A 17498-nucleotide genomic window follows, 5' to 3' on the forward strand; every position below is an offset into this window, starting at 1 on the left:
TGAGAAAGAGAGAGAACAGGGGGAGGGGCAGGGGGAGAGACTCTCAAGCAGACTCCCTATTGAGCACGGAGGGAGAAGCAGGGTTCCATCCGACAATGATGACATCATGACCTGAGGTGAAGGCAGACACTTAACCTACTCAGCCACCCAGGTGCCCCTTGATAAAGAAGATATTAAATATATGTTTCACTTAACAGTCTTTTCTTCTCTACCTTGTTGAGATGTTATCCAGAATTAAAGGTTATTTTAGGCTTGAGGTTTAACATCTCGTAATGATCTACTATGCCATGGATGGCCCAATTAATATTAATTTAGAGCCATTTCATTATACCCACTATCAGCTGTAAGTAGCATTTAAAAACCTTGATCCATTTATTACTGAGATTGCTTTATACGGGTAGGGATGGTATTGCTAGGTTTATATATGACAATTTTTCATTTCTCCCTTAATGTGTGGGTTTGTGTTCTATATGAGAGAATAATACAGATTGCTGAGGCTTCTATATTTTTATAATCTTATCTATTTTAGGTAAACCTTTGGAAAATGTATGACACACTTCCCTGCTTTGTAAAGAGCTTATGAAATAGAACCTAGTCTTCTTTCTCTGTTCTCTCTGGTAGTCCTTAATCCTCTACCATTCCTGTTTTGTATTTCCCCTAAGTGGGAAGCCAGAATGAGCATTTTCTCTGTAAACTATCATATTGTGTGCAAGTAGATGCCTGTTTTCCCCCATCTTGTTTCTCTGGCTAGAACCCCTAGTGTAAGTGTTCTAATCGGAACTGGTGAGAGTGGATGTTGGTGAGTGCTTTCCTGACTGGGGGAAAGCACTCCATCATATTCTCCTATTTTGATTATGATGTTAGGTGGTCTTTATCAGATAAAACAAGTTCCCTTCCATTCCTAGCTTACTGACACTTTTTTTAAAATTATAAATTGTATTTTATCAAATAGTTTTTTCTCTATTAAAATTATCACATAGTTTTACTCCTTTATTCTGTTAATAAAATACAGAAGTTTATTTTCAAATGTCAAACCCACCTTGGTTATGATGCATTACCCTTTTCATATATTCCTGGATTTGATCTACTTAATTTTTGTTAAAGATGTTTGCATCTGGGGCACCTGAGTGGCTCATTCGTTAAACCTCTGCCTTTGGCTCAGGTCATAGTCCCAGGGTCCTGGGATCGAGCCCTGTATCAGGCTCCCTGCTCTGCGGGAAGCCTGCTTCTCCCTCTCCTGCTTGTGCTCCCTCTCTCACTATCTCTTTCTCTCTCTTTCTCCCTGTGTCAAATAAATAAATAAAATTATTTTTAAAAAGATGTTTACATCTGTAATCATAAGGGATGCTGGTACGTAGTTTTCTTGTAGTTTCTTTGTCTGCTTTTGGTATCAAGCTATTACTACCCTCATTAATTAGGTTTAGAAGTATTTCCTCCTGCTCTGTTTTCTGAAAGAACTTGTATTGTTATCTTCTTACATGCTTAGTAGAATTCACCAGTGAAACCATCAGAACCTGTGGGGTTTTTTGTAGGGAGTTTATAACTACAGACTTGATTGGTTTAGTAGGTGAAAGGCTATTCAAGTTATCTTTCTTTTTTAGTGAGCTTTGATACTTTTTGACTTTCCAGATATTTATCTATTCATCTAAGTTCCCTGATTGTCAGGATAGTGTTGTACATAATATTCTCTTACTGTCCTTTTAATGTCATTAGAACCCATAGTGATAACCTCTTTTTAATTGTTTCTTTTAGTGTTTGTGTTCTCTGTCTCTCTCTTTTTTTCTTTTCCATCAGTTTAGCTAGGGGTTTACCAGTTTTGTTGATCTTTTCAGAGGACCAACTTTTGACTTGACTGACATTCTCTTTCTTTTTCATTGATTTCTGCTTTTGTCTTTTTTATTTCCATCTACTTTGGATTTTCTTTGCCTTTTTTTTTTAAAGATTTTATTTATTTATCTGACAGACAGAGATTACAAGTAGGCAGAGAGGCAGGCAGAGAGAGAGGAAGGGAAACAAGCTCTCTGCTGAGCAGCGAGCTCGATGGGGGTCTCGATCCCAGGACCCTGGGATCATGACCTGAGCCGAAGGCAGAGGCCTTAACCCACTGAGCCACCCAGGCGCCCCTCTTTGCCTTTTTTTTTTTTTTTTCAAATATGTTATATTATTGATTTTTAGACCTTTGCACTCCCAAAATAACAAGTTGTAAATTTCCCTCTAAGCACTTAAATTTTGATATGTTATGCTTTTATCTTCATTCAGTTTAAAATATTTTCTGATTTCCTTTGCAATTTCTTCTTTGATTCTTGGGTTATTTATAAGTGGGTTGTTGTGTTTTTTTTTTTTTTAACTTCTAATGATTTCTGATTTTCCTAGATGTCTTATTGATTTTTCAGTTTAATTCTGTTATCAGAGAACATATTCTGTACTATTGCAGTTCTTTAAATTTATTGAGTCTAGTTTTATGTCGTCTGTCTTGATGAATGAACATGTGCTTGACAAAAACGTGTAATCTACAGACGTTGAGTAGAGTGTTATATAAATAGCAGTTAGGTCAAGGTAGTGGTAATGCATTTAGTGATACTGTGTTTAGATCTTCTGTGTCTCTACTGATATTTTATGTAGTCTATCAATTGCTGAAAGGCAGAAGTTACAATTTTCTATCGTGATTGTGGACCTTTTAAGTCTGTCAATTCTTGATGCCTCAATTTTGAAGCTATTGACTAGTTCCGTTAAAGCTATGTTACATACGTATTTATTATTGTTATACCTTCCTGATGAACTGATGCTTTCATCATTATGAAATATTTAGCTTTGTTAATACTGTAGCTACTTCAGCCTTTTTATGCTCAATGTTTACATGGTATATCTTCTGTCCATTTACTTTCAACTCCTCTGTGTCTTTCTTTTTTAAAGTGTATCTCCTCAAGAGAGTAAATAGTTGTCTTTTTTTTCTGTTCTGATAATCTCTACCTTTTAATTAGAGTGTTTAGTCCAGTGACATTATATAATTATCAATAAGGTTTTATTTAGGTGTATCCTATTATCTAGTTTTTATTTATCCCATTTGTTTTATTTGTTCAGTTTTTTTTGCTTTCCTCTTTTCCCCCTTTTCTGTTTCCTTTTGGATTCTTTGAAGCTTTTTTGATTCCATTTTTATTTATTTATTAGATTTTTATCTGTACCTTTTCATGTGATTTTTTTAGGGGTTCTTCTGTGGATTACCATGTATATCCTTAAGTTTCCATAATCTTCATAGAGTCAATATTGTGCCATAGTATATAAAATACAGAAACCTCATATTTATAGAAGTTCATTTACATCTGCATGCATCTAGTGCAAATTTTTTAGTTTAAAATATCCATTTGGTTCTTTTTTATACTTTCAGTCACTCTGCTGAGGTTTCCTGTTGTATACTGTTTATATGGTTCCTGTTGTTTATTTATTTATTTATTTTTACTTCGCTGAGGTTTTCGCCTAATAATTTAGAGTCTGGATCATCTCAAGGTTGGCAGATGATCTTTCTTCTTGAAAACTGATATCATTTCCAAGCTTTTGGAATATTTAGTAATTTTTAATGTATCCTGGACTTCGTAAATGTTATGTTGTGTAGACTCACTATTTTGTTTTGTTTTGTTTTGTTTTTTTAACATTGCTTCTGAGTGTTGATGGTATTTCTTTAGCGATTAATCAGCCTGATTAGCCGCTGATTGTACACTGTCATACCTGCAGCTAGCCATTCCTCAGACCTCAGTTCAATTCTCAAGCCTTGGTTGCCAGCCGCTTTGTGTTTGCTTTGCACAGGCATGGTTGATGAGTCAGCTGCAGAGTAGTGCTGAGTTTAAATATAGAATTAGGCATTCTTCTCTGGCTTTCTCCTTTCTGAGGTTCCCATCTCACTCTCTAGCAGCCCTGGTTGGACCAGGGCTCCTTTCCATTGTTCCTTTAGCCTGAAAGACTGCTGGATTTGTTTTGTTTTGTTTTTCTCTCAGAGTTTTAGCCCCCCTGCCTTGCCACCACCATGACTGTAGGCGCTCTTAGGACAAAGTCACAGAAAATGGAGAACTCACTTCTGTGGCTTGCCCTTAGAGGGCAGATTCCCACGGCCCTCTAAAACTACCTGCTTTTTCCCCCATCTCTGAGCCCTCTAGTATGTCGTTTATTTGTCCTCTTTGTAGGAGGGTCTATAGTTAGGTATCATTCCTTCATATAGAGCAGAAAACTTGCCCCTCTTTCTTGAAATCTTGTCCATTTATTTCTACCGTACTCTAAGGTCTCTTCCTTCTTCTCTGCTGCCAGTGGGGAAAATGTAACCAAAAGCTCACTGGAGTCACGTACACCTAGGAAATCCCAGTCCTTCTGCTTGTTCACTTAAGGACAGTGTCTTTCCCTTCACTTTAGTCTCCCCATCTATAAAGATTAGATTCCCTACCTGTAAGTTAGAGATTTTAATATTTTTAGAGGAAGGAGTAATTGAATTTTAAGCAGAATTACAATATCTGAGTCACATAGCACAGTACCCGGCACATAATATATACTAAATAAAAATCTTACCCCTCTTACTCCTTCAAGGGCTTCTCCTCTTCTGAATGACTTCAAAACGGCATTTAGCCTTACTCTACAAACCATCCTCTGGATCTCATTGACTCTTTCAGCTTCCCTCTTAAAAGCCAAAGACTACCAAATCTAGTCAAAATGTGTCAAAAACTACAAATATAAATATTTCATTATCTCCTGGATAGCCCATATGGATTTCCCATGTGCCCTCCAAGAAATTCATGTCCAAATCTGAACCCATCATTTTCTCTCTGCATCCCCAAGTCAACCTGCTTCTTCTGCGTTTAGACATCCAGTTAATAATATCAGATCATGAAAGAAAAAAAAAATCTAGGTGTACTCTTAAATCTCTCTGCTCCATATTTCTCAAATGTAACTACGCAGTCCTGCCATTCTCCAGCCTATCTCCTTGTATCTGTTCCTACTGCCTCTGATTTGGTTTGGGCTCTCACAATTTTGCTTCGATCCTACTACTGCCTTTGGTCTATTCACCCGATCTACCACCCAACATAATGTTTCCCAAATTCAAATCTTTAACCGTATTTTCAGCCCCATCTTTCCTCACTTGGTTCTTACTACTTGTCCTTTGAAAGTCAGTTTAGACAGTGCCTTTCATTTTCCAGATCATCTCAGTGTGGGGGAGGTTTCTCCCACAATCCCATAGCACCCTATACAGCTTTGATGGGACTGTAAGTTGTTCTCTGCTGTCACTAGACTGTGAACGCCCTGAGGGCAGGCTCTCTGCTGTTGCTCAGGCGTTGCTCACTCGCTCTCGCTCTCTCCTTGCCTCCCTCTTGCTCTCTGTCCCCACAGACAGTATGCATACTTTTATCAGAGACTAAGGGCTAGAGATGACACTTAGGAATTTAATGAATAAGTTTTCTTTATTTTAACGTTTTCTGATTGATTTCTAGCATTCATATGAGGCAAAAGCCATATAGATATATTTGAATTTTAGATTTTAAGTGTATACTTAGTCCCAGTCAGTATTTTCCCACTAAAAACCTGTAACTAAGGCCAAGGGGTCTTTGTAACTTAACCAATGATCATACCTCACTTTCAAACAGTTCTCAGCCTTGGCACTGTTGACATTTTAGGCTGTGTAGTTCTTTGTTGTGGGAGATTGTCCCATGCATTGTCGGTTTCATAGTGGCATCCCTGTGCTAGATCCACTAGAGGCCAGTAGCAAATGCCCATGCCAGATGCCCTAGTACTAGGTGTTTGTGACAAAAATTGGGAAGGGAAGATGGCACCAAGTACCAAAAGTATGCCTACTGAATAGGAACTTAATCCATGAAATGCCTCACTCTTCTGCCCTGTAAGAACCACAAGCATATTTATTACATTCCCTCTGGTTACAGCCATACGATGTTGTTCCAGTTTTGAAGAATGACTTTTGGTCTCCCCTCATCCTTTTCAGAAACCACAAAATGTGTTCATTTGATCTTTGTACACTTGATCTTTGTACGTAGTACTGCTCCTCACTCCTCCTTCCTCCAGGAGCTCATTTGACCATGAAACTTCCTGAAAATTTGAGATGAGTGGGAGAGTTGAAATTTGCAGAGCCATGTTCCAGATATTATTGGCTTTAAGGATCACTCCCAGCAGCAGTTGGGAGAGGAACAGGCCTCTCTTGAGCTTATTACAGTTCAAACACTGTATATGGTTGGGATTTGATATAAAAACTTCTAGTCAGAATGCTTCTCCCAGGGGTGCCTGGGTGGCTTAGTGGGTTAAGCCTCTGCCTTCCTCTCAGGTCATGATCCCAGGGTCCTAGGTTGGAGCCCCGCATTGGGCTCCCTGCTCAGCAGGGAACCTGCTTCCTCCTCTCTCTGCCTGCCTCTCTTCCTGCTTGTGATCTCTCTCTGTCAAATAAATAAATAAAATCTTAAAAAAAAAAAAAAAAGGCTGCTTCTCCCATCTTGGATTTCTTTGTGTTGGTCTTTAATTTTGCCTGTCCTTTCTTTTTCTTGTTAGACAATCCATGCTCTTATGGGAAGCGCTCTGCAGCCTTTGCTGACTTCAGTGGGAGACGCTATAGAGGCCATAATCATCACCATGCATCAGGAAGATTTTTCTGGGTAAGCATTTTGAACCACAGTCTTCACTAGCCTTTGCCACATTGGTTTTCTCTCACGCACCTCCGCGCTTCCTTCCTGTTTCCCTGTAGGCCTTGTTCCTCTTATGACCGGTTTGGCCTCCAACCTCATACTACTTTATCCATTGTGAGCACCATTAGCTGATTAAAATTTTTCAGTTCTTGCTTTCATCCTTTCTCTCCTGTCATTGAAACAGAATCATTAACATTTGCAGGACTCAGCTTGGCACTGCAGGATTTCTGGTCGCTGGTACCATCTTCTCTTTTCAAGCTGATCCTGATCCTTCTTTCTCACAAATGCCCTGTACTTAAGCTTCTGGCGTAGGCATGTTATTTCTTATATAAAATGTCCCAGCTGTGCCACGATGCTAGTCTGAATCCTGCTCTGGCCTTGAAGGCACGCTGCATCCAGCCCCCTGCAAGAATCACTTTCATTTCTCAGAGTCTTGTGGCAGTCTGATCTGGCCGTGTCGCACCTGGCCTAATCAGTGCTTTGGGACCATCCCACAGCTGTTTACAGGAGTACCACTTACCTGTATCCTATGTGTCTTGAGAATAAAAATCATAGGTTTTAACCTCATATTCACTGAAATGTTTTTAAGGAGAGGAAAATGGTTTGAGCTCCCTGTATTAAGACATTATTTGTAGAGAATTTGGAATAGTTATTTGCACATGCTTTGAGTGATTTTTCTTAACCATACTCTAGAGCTAAACATTTGAATACTAATGCGTAGATATGTGTTTTATCTTCCTAATTCATAGTTACTGTTTTAGAATTTTCCTATTTGTATTTCTTTTAATATTGTTTAAATATCTACATTATTAAATGTCCAGCCACTAGTCTAGCTGTTGCTAGAAAACTGTGTGAATTTTACACTGTCCTTTAATTTTTCAAACCCCTTATCTCATTCACAAAATATCTTTTGAAGGGTAAAAAGTTATCCCTCTTTTTAATAGTGGAATGAAGCACAGAGGGTCAAGTGTATTATACACAAAATGCAGTAATATTTGGAGCTAAGAATACAAAACTGCTGACTTATCAGTATTTGGAAGGAAATGCATTTTGCTCAGAAGTGATCTGAAATGTCCCAGTTAGACCAATCCTCGATGCCTGTGAGAAGGAAGCAGAAAGTGAAGGCTCATTCTGTAAGAGTGCTCAGCTACTTACCTCAGCTGCTGTTTATGTTAGGGAACCGCAGCTACTGCCTGTAGCCAGTGGACTGGACATTAAAAGTTGGTCTCCCTAGTAGGTATGTCCTTACTAGTTTGCTTAAATACTAGGGAGCCAGATGACCGGTCATATGTTGCCACAACTAGGAAGCATTATTTTAAGGTATGTAACACTGCCCTTAATTTTTCCCCCAAATGGCTTTTAACAGTCCCATTTCCACTCTGTCTACATATGGCAGACATTTGAGATATTTGGAATTATTGCCCCAGGGCAGTAATTTTCTCACTTTCTAGAACTTTGATACTAGTAATTACTAGGAATTCTGTCATTTCATTTCCCATATCAAATGTGTGGCTTGAATGAAATAAAAGGTGAAGTTAGATGAAACTAGTCAAGAAGTAGGAATCACTTTTATAGTAGGGCCAGGGGTCACACTCGGAAAAATAGTAGTGAACAGCTGCCCTTGAAAGCCCTCTATATTTATTCTAGGTAAAAGGAATAAAGCAGATTACCTTGTCAGCTGGCCATATATGGAGTGTGGTTGAATCCCCCTGCTACTTAAAAAGTAACGCCCAACACAGTCTCCTGGTATATGAAATGTATTTAATAGGACCAGTGTGTTTTTCTCCAAATTAGAGAAAGCTCAAAATGTAAATGTCTGATGGACGTAGTACATTGATTGAAATTCTTTCATTTAAAGTAAAATGACTCATCTCTGATTATAGCTTGAATGGGGGAGGAAGGGCAGTAAAAGTAGGAAGACCCTAGATCCTGAAGTGATGGATGAGCCCCTCGGCTGCAGGGAGAGTGCGCGCACACCCCCAAAAGATAGGGGACCTGAAGGTCTGTCACTTTTCAGGTGTGCATCTGCTTAGTCCTTCTGCCTTCAGCTTGCACACACAGGCTTTCTTGATAAAGACCCTTACATTTCTGCACAGCTTACGGTTGCACTGGATCAGCTGAAAATCTCTTTCTAAAAGCTTCAGCGTAATTGGGAAAACTGTGCTGTAGCCATGGCCAGGCACATTTCATATGCTAATAAATTTAAATCAAGCTTCTAATCCATACTAAGAATTGATAATACCTATTTCCAAATTTTGTCTGGTGGATTATTTTACTTATATTGCCATGTGCTTTGAACTGGTTTTATTTATTTATTTTTTAAGGTTTTATTTATTTATTTAACAGGGGTCACAAGCAGGCAGAGAGGCAGGCAGGGTGGGGGGGCGGGGGAGGAGAGCAGTCTCCCCGCTGAGCAGAGAGCCTGATGTGGGCTCCATCCCAGGACCCTGAGATCATGACCTGAGCCGAAGGCAGAGGCTTAACCCACTGAGCCACCCAGGTTCCCCTGGAACTGGTTATAGTATATTGTTTTCTAATCTTCATGGAAATAATTTCAACTGACCAGATAAAAGTCCTTGAAACACTCCTCTGGAGTAGCTCAAGGCAACCACAGTGCTTTCGATAAAGCCTAAAAAGACGTGAACGAGATTGGTACCTTTTTTCCCCCCTCCAACCTAGTCTGTTGAACTGAACAAAGATAGGCTGTGCAAAGGTCTGAATCTGGCACAGCCAAACCCACCTAAGATTGCCGTCATCAGCTGAGCCTGTACCGAGCAGCACTTGGCTGTGATCCTGCAGGCAGCAGTGGGTCTGTCATGCTCCCCCTCCATGGCCTTGCCTTAGTTAGGACATTCTCTTTTACACCTGAACAAACTCTCTCCCTTCTGGAACTTAGGACTGGTTTCTCTATTTCTATCTGCTTCTGGAAATAGAAGACCTTTGGTTAACATCCTCTGATAATAAGCACTCATTGCTGTCTTTGAAAATAATTAAGTTCGCCTCATTCTCTTGCTCTAGGCATTTGAGTCATATCTGTTATTCTTCTTTAGACCATTGCCACTTTTTCTACGTCATTCCCAGAATATGGAAACACTCATTTTTTTGAAGACGATTCAGCACTTTGTAGCCAATGATCTCATTGGTTAGCTAATTAATATCAGGTGATTTCTAATTTTGGTATAACTTCTTTCCTATAAATATTTCACATTCTTTTAATATATTCCTTAAAGAGCAATTATAAACACTTATAAATTATAAATAGTATTTCATGGAGCATCAGCTGGCATCATCTGTTGATCCAAATTAAAGCCTTTGCAAACCTCATCATCTGGGAGGAAAAAATTGCATACCATGTGTATTGTTGCATAACCAGTCCCACAGGCAGAAATCTACTATTGGGCTGATCAGATTAAATAGCACAGGAGCAGAAATATCTTTGCCAAGAATTTGTTTGGGGAAGGCAGTGTTTTCTGCCCTTACAAAGTGTAAAATGCTATTTCAGGCTTCATTATTGATTTATTCACTAGCCAGGCAAAACATATGAGTGCATGGAGATTCGTAAAGCTGAGAAGGACCTTGAGAGGTCAGAGAGTGCATAAGGCACTGTGTGAATCACCCGAGACAGATGGTTGGCAGTTTCATTCTTAATAATCTCTAGGTAAAGGGATGCTAAGATTTCTTCAGTAATCTTCCTAGCATCTTAAAACAGTCTTTATAATTTAAACATTGTTTTATGCTCCTTAATTCTTAGTAAAAATAAGCAATACCTTTTTAACCACTACGGGGAAAAAATGGTTTAGGATTGAAATAGCAGGTGGGGGCGGTGGTGGGCAAAAGTTGAATGGTAGCTGTTAGTACATCAGCTGTTTTTTCCCTTTCGCAGGTCACTACCCAGCTCAGGAAAGCCTGATGTTCCTTGTTCTCTGTACATGAAGGAGCTTCAGGGTTTCATTGCCAGAGTTATGAGTGACTACTTTAAACACTTTGAATGCTTGGATTTTGTCTTTGACAACACAGAAGCTATCGCCCAAAGAGCAATTGAACTTTTTATTCGCAATGCCAGTCTCATACGACCTCTTGGTGAAGGTGGGAAAGTACGACTTGCTGCTGATTTTGCTCAGGTAAAAGGAGCTCCACAGCTACAAGGGGTGGTGGGGAACGTTTCCACCCCCGCATTATCTATTCATTGAAAAACTAAGTATATATTCTTTAGTGTTTTAAAGAGTTGAAGCAGAAAAAAAATAAATTCTTAAACTAAACTGGTAAGAAAAAGAGAAGAGTTTAAAGAGACTTTCATACCTTTCATACAAGAGGAAAAGAGATTTTTCCTCTTTGTATTTAATGAATGAATCATCCCTCATCTTTGAGATTTCAAGGTTAAGGTGAAGTAGCTCATTCCATAGGACAAAACATATCTCACTTCTACATCATGTAGGGCTTTCTTACTATTTTATTATCCCATAAGGTTAGTATTGAGAAGAGTAATTGATTAATTTTGCTGGGAATTAAGATAGGCAATGACATTTCCTTCAAATACCGTCAAGGGGCTATCTGTTTTCCTGTGAAGAGAAAGAACTCCCAGTGCGTCTGTAATCTCCTAGAGGCCAGCTCAGTGTTCCAAGACAACGTTCGAATCCATTTGTATGCAGTGGGCCACGTACATCGCGGGCTGATTGGTTTCCCTCTGTTGAACAGAGTACCTTTCTGGTCTTTGGCCGCCCTTGAAATCATTCCAGGCTCTCAAACCATGATCACCTCTTATAGAACAGGGGTTTTCCTTTTTTTTTTTTTAGACAGACTTTTTTGAAGGCTTCCAGTAGTATCAGAGGCAAAGAAGAAACACCTCAAACATACCCGTGAATAAAAAGGTGTCGAGGGGCGCCTGGGTGGCTCAGTGGGTTAAGCCTCTGCCTTCGGCTTGGGTCATGATCCCAGGGTCCTGGGATCGAGCCCCACATCGGGCTCTCTGCTCAGCGGGGAGCCTGCTTCCTTCTCTCTCTGCCTGCTTCTCTGCCTACTTGTGATCTCTGTCTGTCCAGTGAATAAAAAAAAAAAAAAAAAAAAGGTGCCGAAACAGATCACTCGTATTTATGTAGCATGTCAAAGATGGACTCATTTTTTATGCTTTTCAGAACTGTTAATTTTACTCATCTACAGGAGTTATTCAGATGGATTATTCATAATATGCCAGATCTCCCAGCTAATAAAGGTAGTTGTATTTAATGTTCTTATTTATTCCTGTGTGTATCTGGGAGCGAGTCTGGATTCATTATTCCCACACCAAGGAGCAGATGTGGGAGACTCCTTGTATGGAGGGTGGTTGTCAGACTCATTCATACCTGTCCAGAAGGAACAGGTACATTGTTGAGTGTTTCAAGAGCTGGGCTCTTTGCATACTAATTGGTCTAGAATTAGTCATTTTCATCCTCAAATGATATGCCTGCCACTAGACCATAGTAAAGAGCATTCCTTTGGGAAATATACCTTAGGTAGCCTAGACCTAAAAATAGGAATTAAATGTTACCATTAATGTTGCTCCTTTGATCTTTCCCATTTTCAGAAGCTTCCTTCTCATGCCCATGTACACTTTGCATTAATGCTACAGGTAAACCTCAGCTTAAAGAGGACTGTCTGTAAGTCCCTACTGGGGTCACAGGCTGCTCAGGGACTGAAAACACCAGGACGCACCAAGTCCTGCTCTTGTTTGTTAAAAACACTGTGGGCTCTACTGAAATGAGCGTCTGTTCTCTTGTCTCCCCCTTTCCTCCTGAATTTTGTTTTTCTTTTCCTCTCCTCTTCCCTCAGCGGGCCTCCCTCCCCCACCAGTTGATTTGCATTCCGCTCCAGCTGGTTCTTGAGTCACTTTCCTGGAGGCAGCACTTCCAGTCCGAGGAGAGTGGCAGTGAGCTGAGCGGGAGATGGCCAAAATGAGTGCCGGCGCTGCGCCAGGCAGCCTGTTCGGCCCGAGTTTTCTCTTCTGAGTCCTGAAGGATGGAAGGCATTGTCCTATAACCCTTGCTCCTGCAGCCAGCACCTGCTCAAAATGCAAAGCCCCTGGTGGCACGTTGAGCTCCCACCCCCTCAGAAACTGCATTATTCAGACTTTGATCGGGAGCCCCTTCTCTCTAGTGTTGCGCAACCCACTGGCCCTTTTCTCAGGTCCCTTCCGGTAAGATAAATGAAACTCATTAGTCCTTACCACTAACTTAAGCTCCAGGGCATCCTGTTTTCCATTCCTTCAATAGAGAAACTGCAGCATTTATTCAGTGTGAAGCCCCCCGCCGTGACATGGGTCGCTGTACTGCCTGTCGGGTGCTGATTCCTTTGTTCCCTCCCGGACAGTGTGTCCCAGTTTTCAGAGCACCCTGCCCAGCCCCTCACCTTGCGGATGGTTCCCCACCCAGCGGTTTGTGGACGCAGGAGAGACAGGTGGAAGCGCTGTCCTGTTTATGACCAGTGGCTTTGGTAAATAGGATCCACCTACGCCGCCCCCCCCCATTTTTAAGAAAATTACAGTGAATTGGGGGTTTTGTTTAATTTGATGTGGTCTCTTGCCACCCCTGCTGTCCCGTGATGCTACCCCTCAGCTTTCAGGACCGTGCTTGGTTGGGTGTATTTTCCCCAGGTGAGTCAAAACATGTAGGTATGATCCCAACGTTGTTCATTTTCACAACAGGCAACACCTGGGGACTAGAAAGCCTTTTGACTGCCTTCTTATTGAAAGTTCTATCAGTTTGTATTCAAAATGAAACACAGCCATTGAGGCCATTGGAATCAAGAACACACAAATCCTCTCTGGGTTTTAAGTGTTCTTGTGATAAAAGTGCCTACTCATTCTGGCATAAATAGCAGAAAGAGAAAGCTCAGGAAGAGACCCGTGGCGTAGGTTTAGGATTGCTGAATAGTTTGTCATTCAGTCCGGTTGCAAAGACAGACAATGATAAGAGTTTAAAGGTTTCTTTAGGAATCCTATCTTGTCCCTCCTGGCACTGTTGCACAGGTGAGGGGGAGAAAGTAGTTGCCAGGTGCCATCTGGAGGGTTCATGGCAAGGGAAGTACCTGACATACAGTCTCCTTAGGAATCAGGTCATGGGCATGAGGTGGTTTCCTACAGGTAATTAATTTCCTACTGTGACCACATGCTCTCTGTGTCTGCACTCATCACACAGCAATTCTAAAACACTCCGGCTTGCTCAAGGCCACTGGGGTCTACTGACAGCCTGGGGGGGGGGGGGGATTTGTCCCTTCCTTCCCCCACCCCAGCCCTCTGAAGCACCCACTTCCCTCCGCCCCTCAATTTCATTTCTTCCCCGTGGGAAAGGATGGCTCGTGGAGCTGACATGAAATACTGATTCAGTGGTCCTCCTAGCAGTTTCTATTTATAGGTCTTCTGGCGCCCTTTAAATATACGTATATATGTATTTCATATTTGCCTGAATATATACATTTAGAAAAGAAAATAATAAATATTTTCATTGCAGTTGCCTTTTCTCCTGAACAGTGTCAGGGCGGGAGAGCCGTGGGAGTATCAGGAGATGCCCCGTGGTTAACCAAATGTCTGCGGTGGGGCAGGAACCACTTGGTAATTAGTTCACTGCACCTGCAGCTGACCACTCGCTCCCCGCAAACTGGCAGCAGGAGAGAGGCACTTGTACCTGCCACTCATGTGTCCACAGCTAATTGAAGAGTCACCTCCTCTAAAAGGAACACTCCTGCCCTTTGGAAACATGGCCTTTATTGTTTCATGGAAGTCTGGCAGAAGAATATGCTTTTCAGGACGCTGGGGGTCCTTATTTATTTTAAACATCTAACATTTTGAAATTGTAGTCTGGCATAGAAATCTGTACCATCATAGATTATACAGCTGTTCAAGGTCATATTCTCTCATATCGTAACTTTGTAACATTCTGTGCTGCTCAAATGCTAAGGCAAAGGATTTTTGGTTTAATCTTTGAAGATGGTGAATTGAAAAAAAAAGTTTTAGGCTCTCTGTTCTTTATCTAGCAAGTGCAAAGTTTTCACAGACCTGGAACTCCGATGACAAACCATTTCTCTGTTCTTGCTATCGACAGGACCCTGGTAGAAAACAGCTTAGAAAATGTCTGAAAAAAAGTAATGGAGAGTGGGGCTTCTGTCCTGTTGGTTATCCCTCTAGAATACTGCTCAGCTCTCCTGCCCCTGCAAATCTGAGGAGACCTAAACAATCACTCATGTGATGAACATTTCTGACTCCCTATTAGTTGCCAGGCACCACATTACACATGGTGATGAGAAGATAAATTAGTCAACCTTTAGGGAGCTCTTTCAAATTTAGGAGGAATCTAGACTTTATTGCCTCGGATTTTTCTTTTTATTTACTTAACCTAAAGAACAGAGAGCCTAAAACTCCATTTAATGACAAGTAAAATTTCCAGCCAAAGAAGGAAAATAAAGAGCGGTGAAGCCAACAGTTCTTGAGTCAAGAAGCAAATTAATTGTTAATAATGTAAAAGGGGGAAGGTTTGAAAAATACTGTTAATAATTTTCAACATGGAACAAGCAGTTGCTAGGTGCCATGCACAGACTGGTTTGTGAAATCACCTGTTTGGTTTTTGTAATTCCACATGAGCTAGCGTTGTCTCCCTTTGACAGACAAGGAGCCTGGAACTTAGGGAAGTGAAGTCCAGGGCCACACAACTGGTCGCTGTAGCCTTGGCGTTGTGACAGGTGTGCTGCCTCCAGAGTCCATGCTTCTAATCACTTGGACCAGCTTGCTAAGAGTTGTCATGGTTTCTACTTAATATAAAGAGGCTTGTGATGCCTACTTCAAATACAGGCGCACAGTCTTAAAAACCTTCCCTTCTCCAGTTTTTCAGTGGAGAAAATATCCGAATTTCCTCGTTTCGCATAACCAAAAAATATTTTTCTGTATTCTTGAAGGAATGGTCTCATGTTATGCTCCTTTAGTAAATAAAAGCAAAAGTCATCTAAGTTCATGCCTTTTGTTAAATTTAGTTGACTTTTAAAACGTGCCACACAGTCCAGATGAAATTAGGTGTACGGCAGTCTGCAACTTTCTGTGAGCCAGATGTGAGCCCAGTTGGACGCAGGATTCTCACATTAATGCTGTGGAGTATCTTCTCTTGTTTCAGATGGAGTTGGCTGTGGGTCCGTTCTGCAGAAGAGTGTCTGATTTAGGAAAGTCCTATCGAATGCTGAGGTCATTCAGGTGAGACGTAGTTCTGCTATTGCTGTTGATATATCCATATCCTGTTAGCCATCAAATCCTTCCCCACTGTTCATGTTGAGCTCTATGAAATTGCCAATATTCAGCTGTTTTGTGACCTACAACAATAGCTATTGCACGTGATTTATCCTAAAAGTTATTATTCAAACCAGAAACCCATACAGAATTATGTGCAGAGATGTGTGTGTGTGTGTGCGCGCGCGTGTGTGCATGATTTTTGAGTTAAAATTTACAAGACTGAGCTGATAAATTTTATTATGCTCTAAAGGGGATTTTTTTTTTTTTTTTACTCTCCATTCTTACCAAAATACATTGAGTAGTAATAACAGGCAGTTCGTAATTATGTAGACATCTTTTTTCTGAAATTTTCATTTGTTCATTTATCATTTTCATTCTAACCTACCTCTAAAAATGTCAGAGGTTGGGCACCTGGGTGGCTTAGTTGGTTAAGCGTCTGCCTTCAGCTTATGTCACGATCCCAGGGTCTTGGGACTGAGTCTTTCATGGCTTCAGGTTTCCTGCTGAGCAGGGAGTCTGCTTCTCCCTCTCACTCTGCCCCTGCTTATGTGCTTTCTCTCTCACTTATTCTCCCTCTCTCTCAAATAAATAAATCTTAAAAAAAAAAAATTTTTGTAATGAAAATAAAAATGTCAGAGTTACATTCCATAGCAAAACTGTTAATAGAATCTTAAGAGAATTGAGTTTAGCAGTGAAATGTAGGGAATGACTAGAAATGGTACAGATAATTTAGGATCAAGATGGCTAATGCAGTAGAGCACAAAATTGAGGGTTGAACTTCCTAGAGACCAGTTCAAAGAGAAAAACAGTATGTTAATTCAAATTCACTAAGAATATACCAGTGTCGGGGCGCCTGGGTGGCTCAGTGGTTTGGGCTGCTGCCTTCGGCTCGGGTCATGGTCTCCGGGTCCTGGGGTTGAGCCCCGCGTCGGGCTCTCTGCTCCGCGGGAAGCCTGCTTCCCTCTCTCTCTCTCTCTCTCTCTGCCTGCTTCTCTGCCTACTTGTGATCTCTGTCAAATAAATAAATAGAATCTTTAAAAAAAAAAAAAAAAAGAATATACCAGTGTATGGGAAAATCCTTTTCAGCACTGAATGCTTAGATAGGCCTCCTACCGGTTTAGATTGTAAGGAACACTGAATAAATTAACAACTGTTTGGGCTGTTTATTCAATAAACCAGAACTTTCCAAATTTTGCCACATTGTGGCGCACAGAGAATGTTATACATACAAAAAGATGACCAACCCTGAGGGCCGAGGGAACCAAAATGATACTTAAACCCATTTTGTGACCACAGCATACCAGATGGGAAACCTTGATGTAACTATCCATAATATCCAATACCATAATGGTCTTTGACTGTTTCTTTATAAAGATAAGGTAAGAGATTCCAGGCATGCAGTTTTCTAAAAACTGACTCAGAACTAGAAACTAGAGCAATCAATAAGAAGCATGTCCTTTAAATGACTGCTTCACTGTCTTATGTCATCCAAGCTTTCGATAGTACAAAAATCAGTCACTTAAATGTCACTTAAAACACAAGAATCCAAGGTTGTTGATTGAAAGGGGAGCCCCATGCTTTGTCTTGTG

At 40.7% G+C, this 17498-nt stretch overlaps 1 protein-coding gene across 1 annotated transcript in view; it reads left to right on the forward strand.

Moving 5' to 3' along the window:
- COG5 (component of oligomeric golgi complex 5) overlaps positions 1-17498 on the forward strand; it is a 300018-nt gene that overhangs the window by 267430 nt on the left and 15090 nt on the right. The window contains exons 17-19 of the mRNA XM_059170806.1: positions 6532-6635; positions 10549-10786; positions 15797-15873. Coding sequence (XP_059026789.1) covers positions 6532-6635; positions 10549-10786; positions 15797-15873 — 419 coding nt within the window. The remainder of the gene's footprint in view (positions 1-6531; positions 6636-10548; positions 10787-15796; positions 15874-17498) is intronic.

The sequence above is a fragment of the Mustela lutreola genome, chromosome 4, assembly GCF_030435805.1.
Source record: "Mustela lutreola isolate mMusLut2 chromosome 4, mMusLut2.pri, whole genome shotgun sequence".
In the NCBI taxonomy this organism is placed as follows: Eukaryota; Metazoa; Chordata; class Mammalia; order Carnivora; family Mustelidae; genus Mustela; species Mustela lutreola.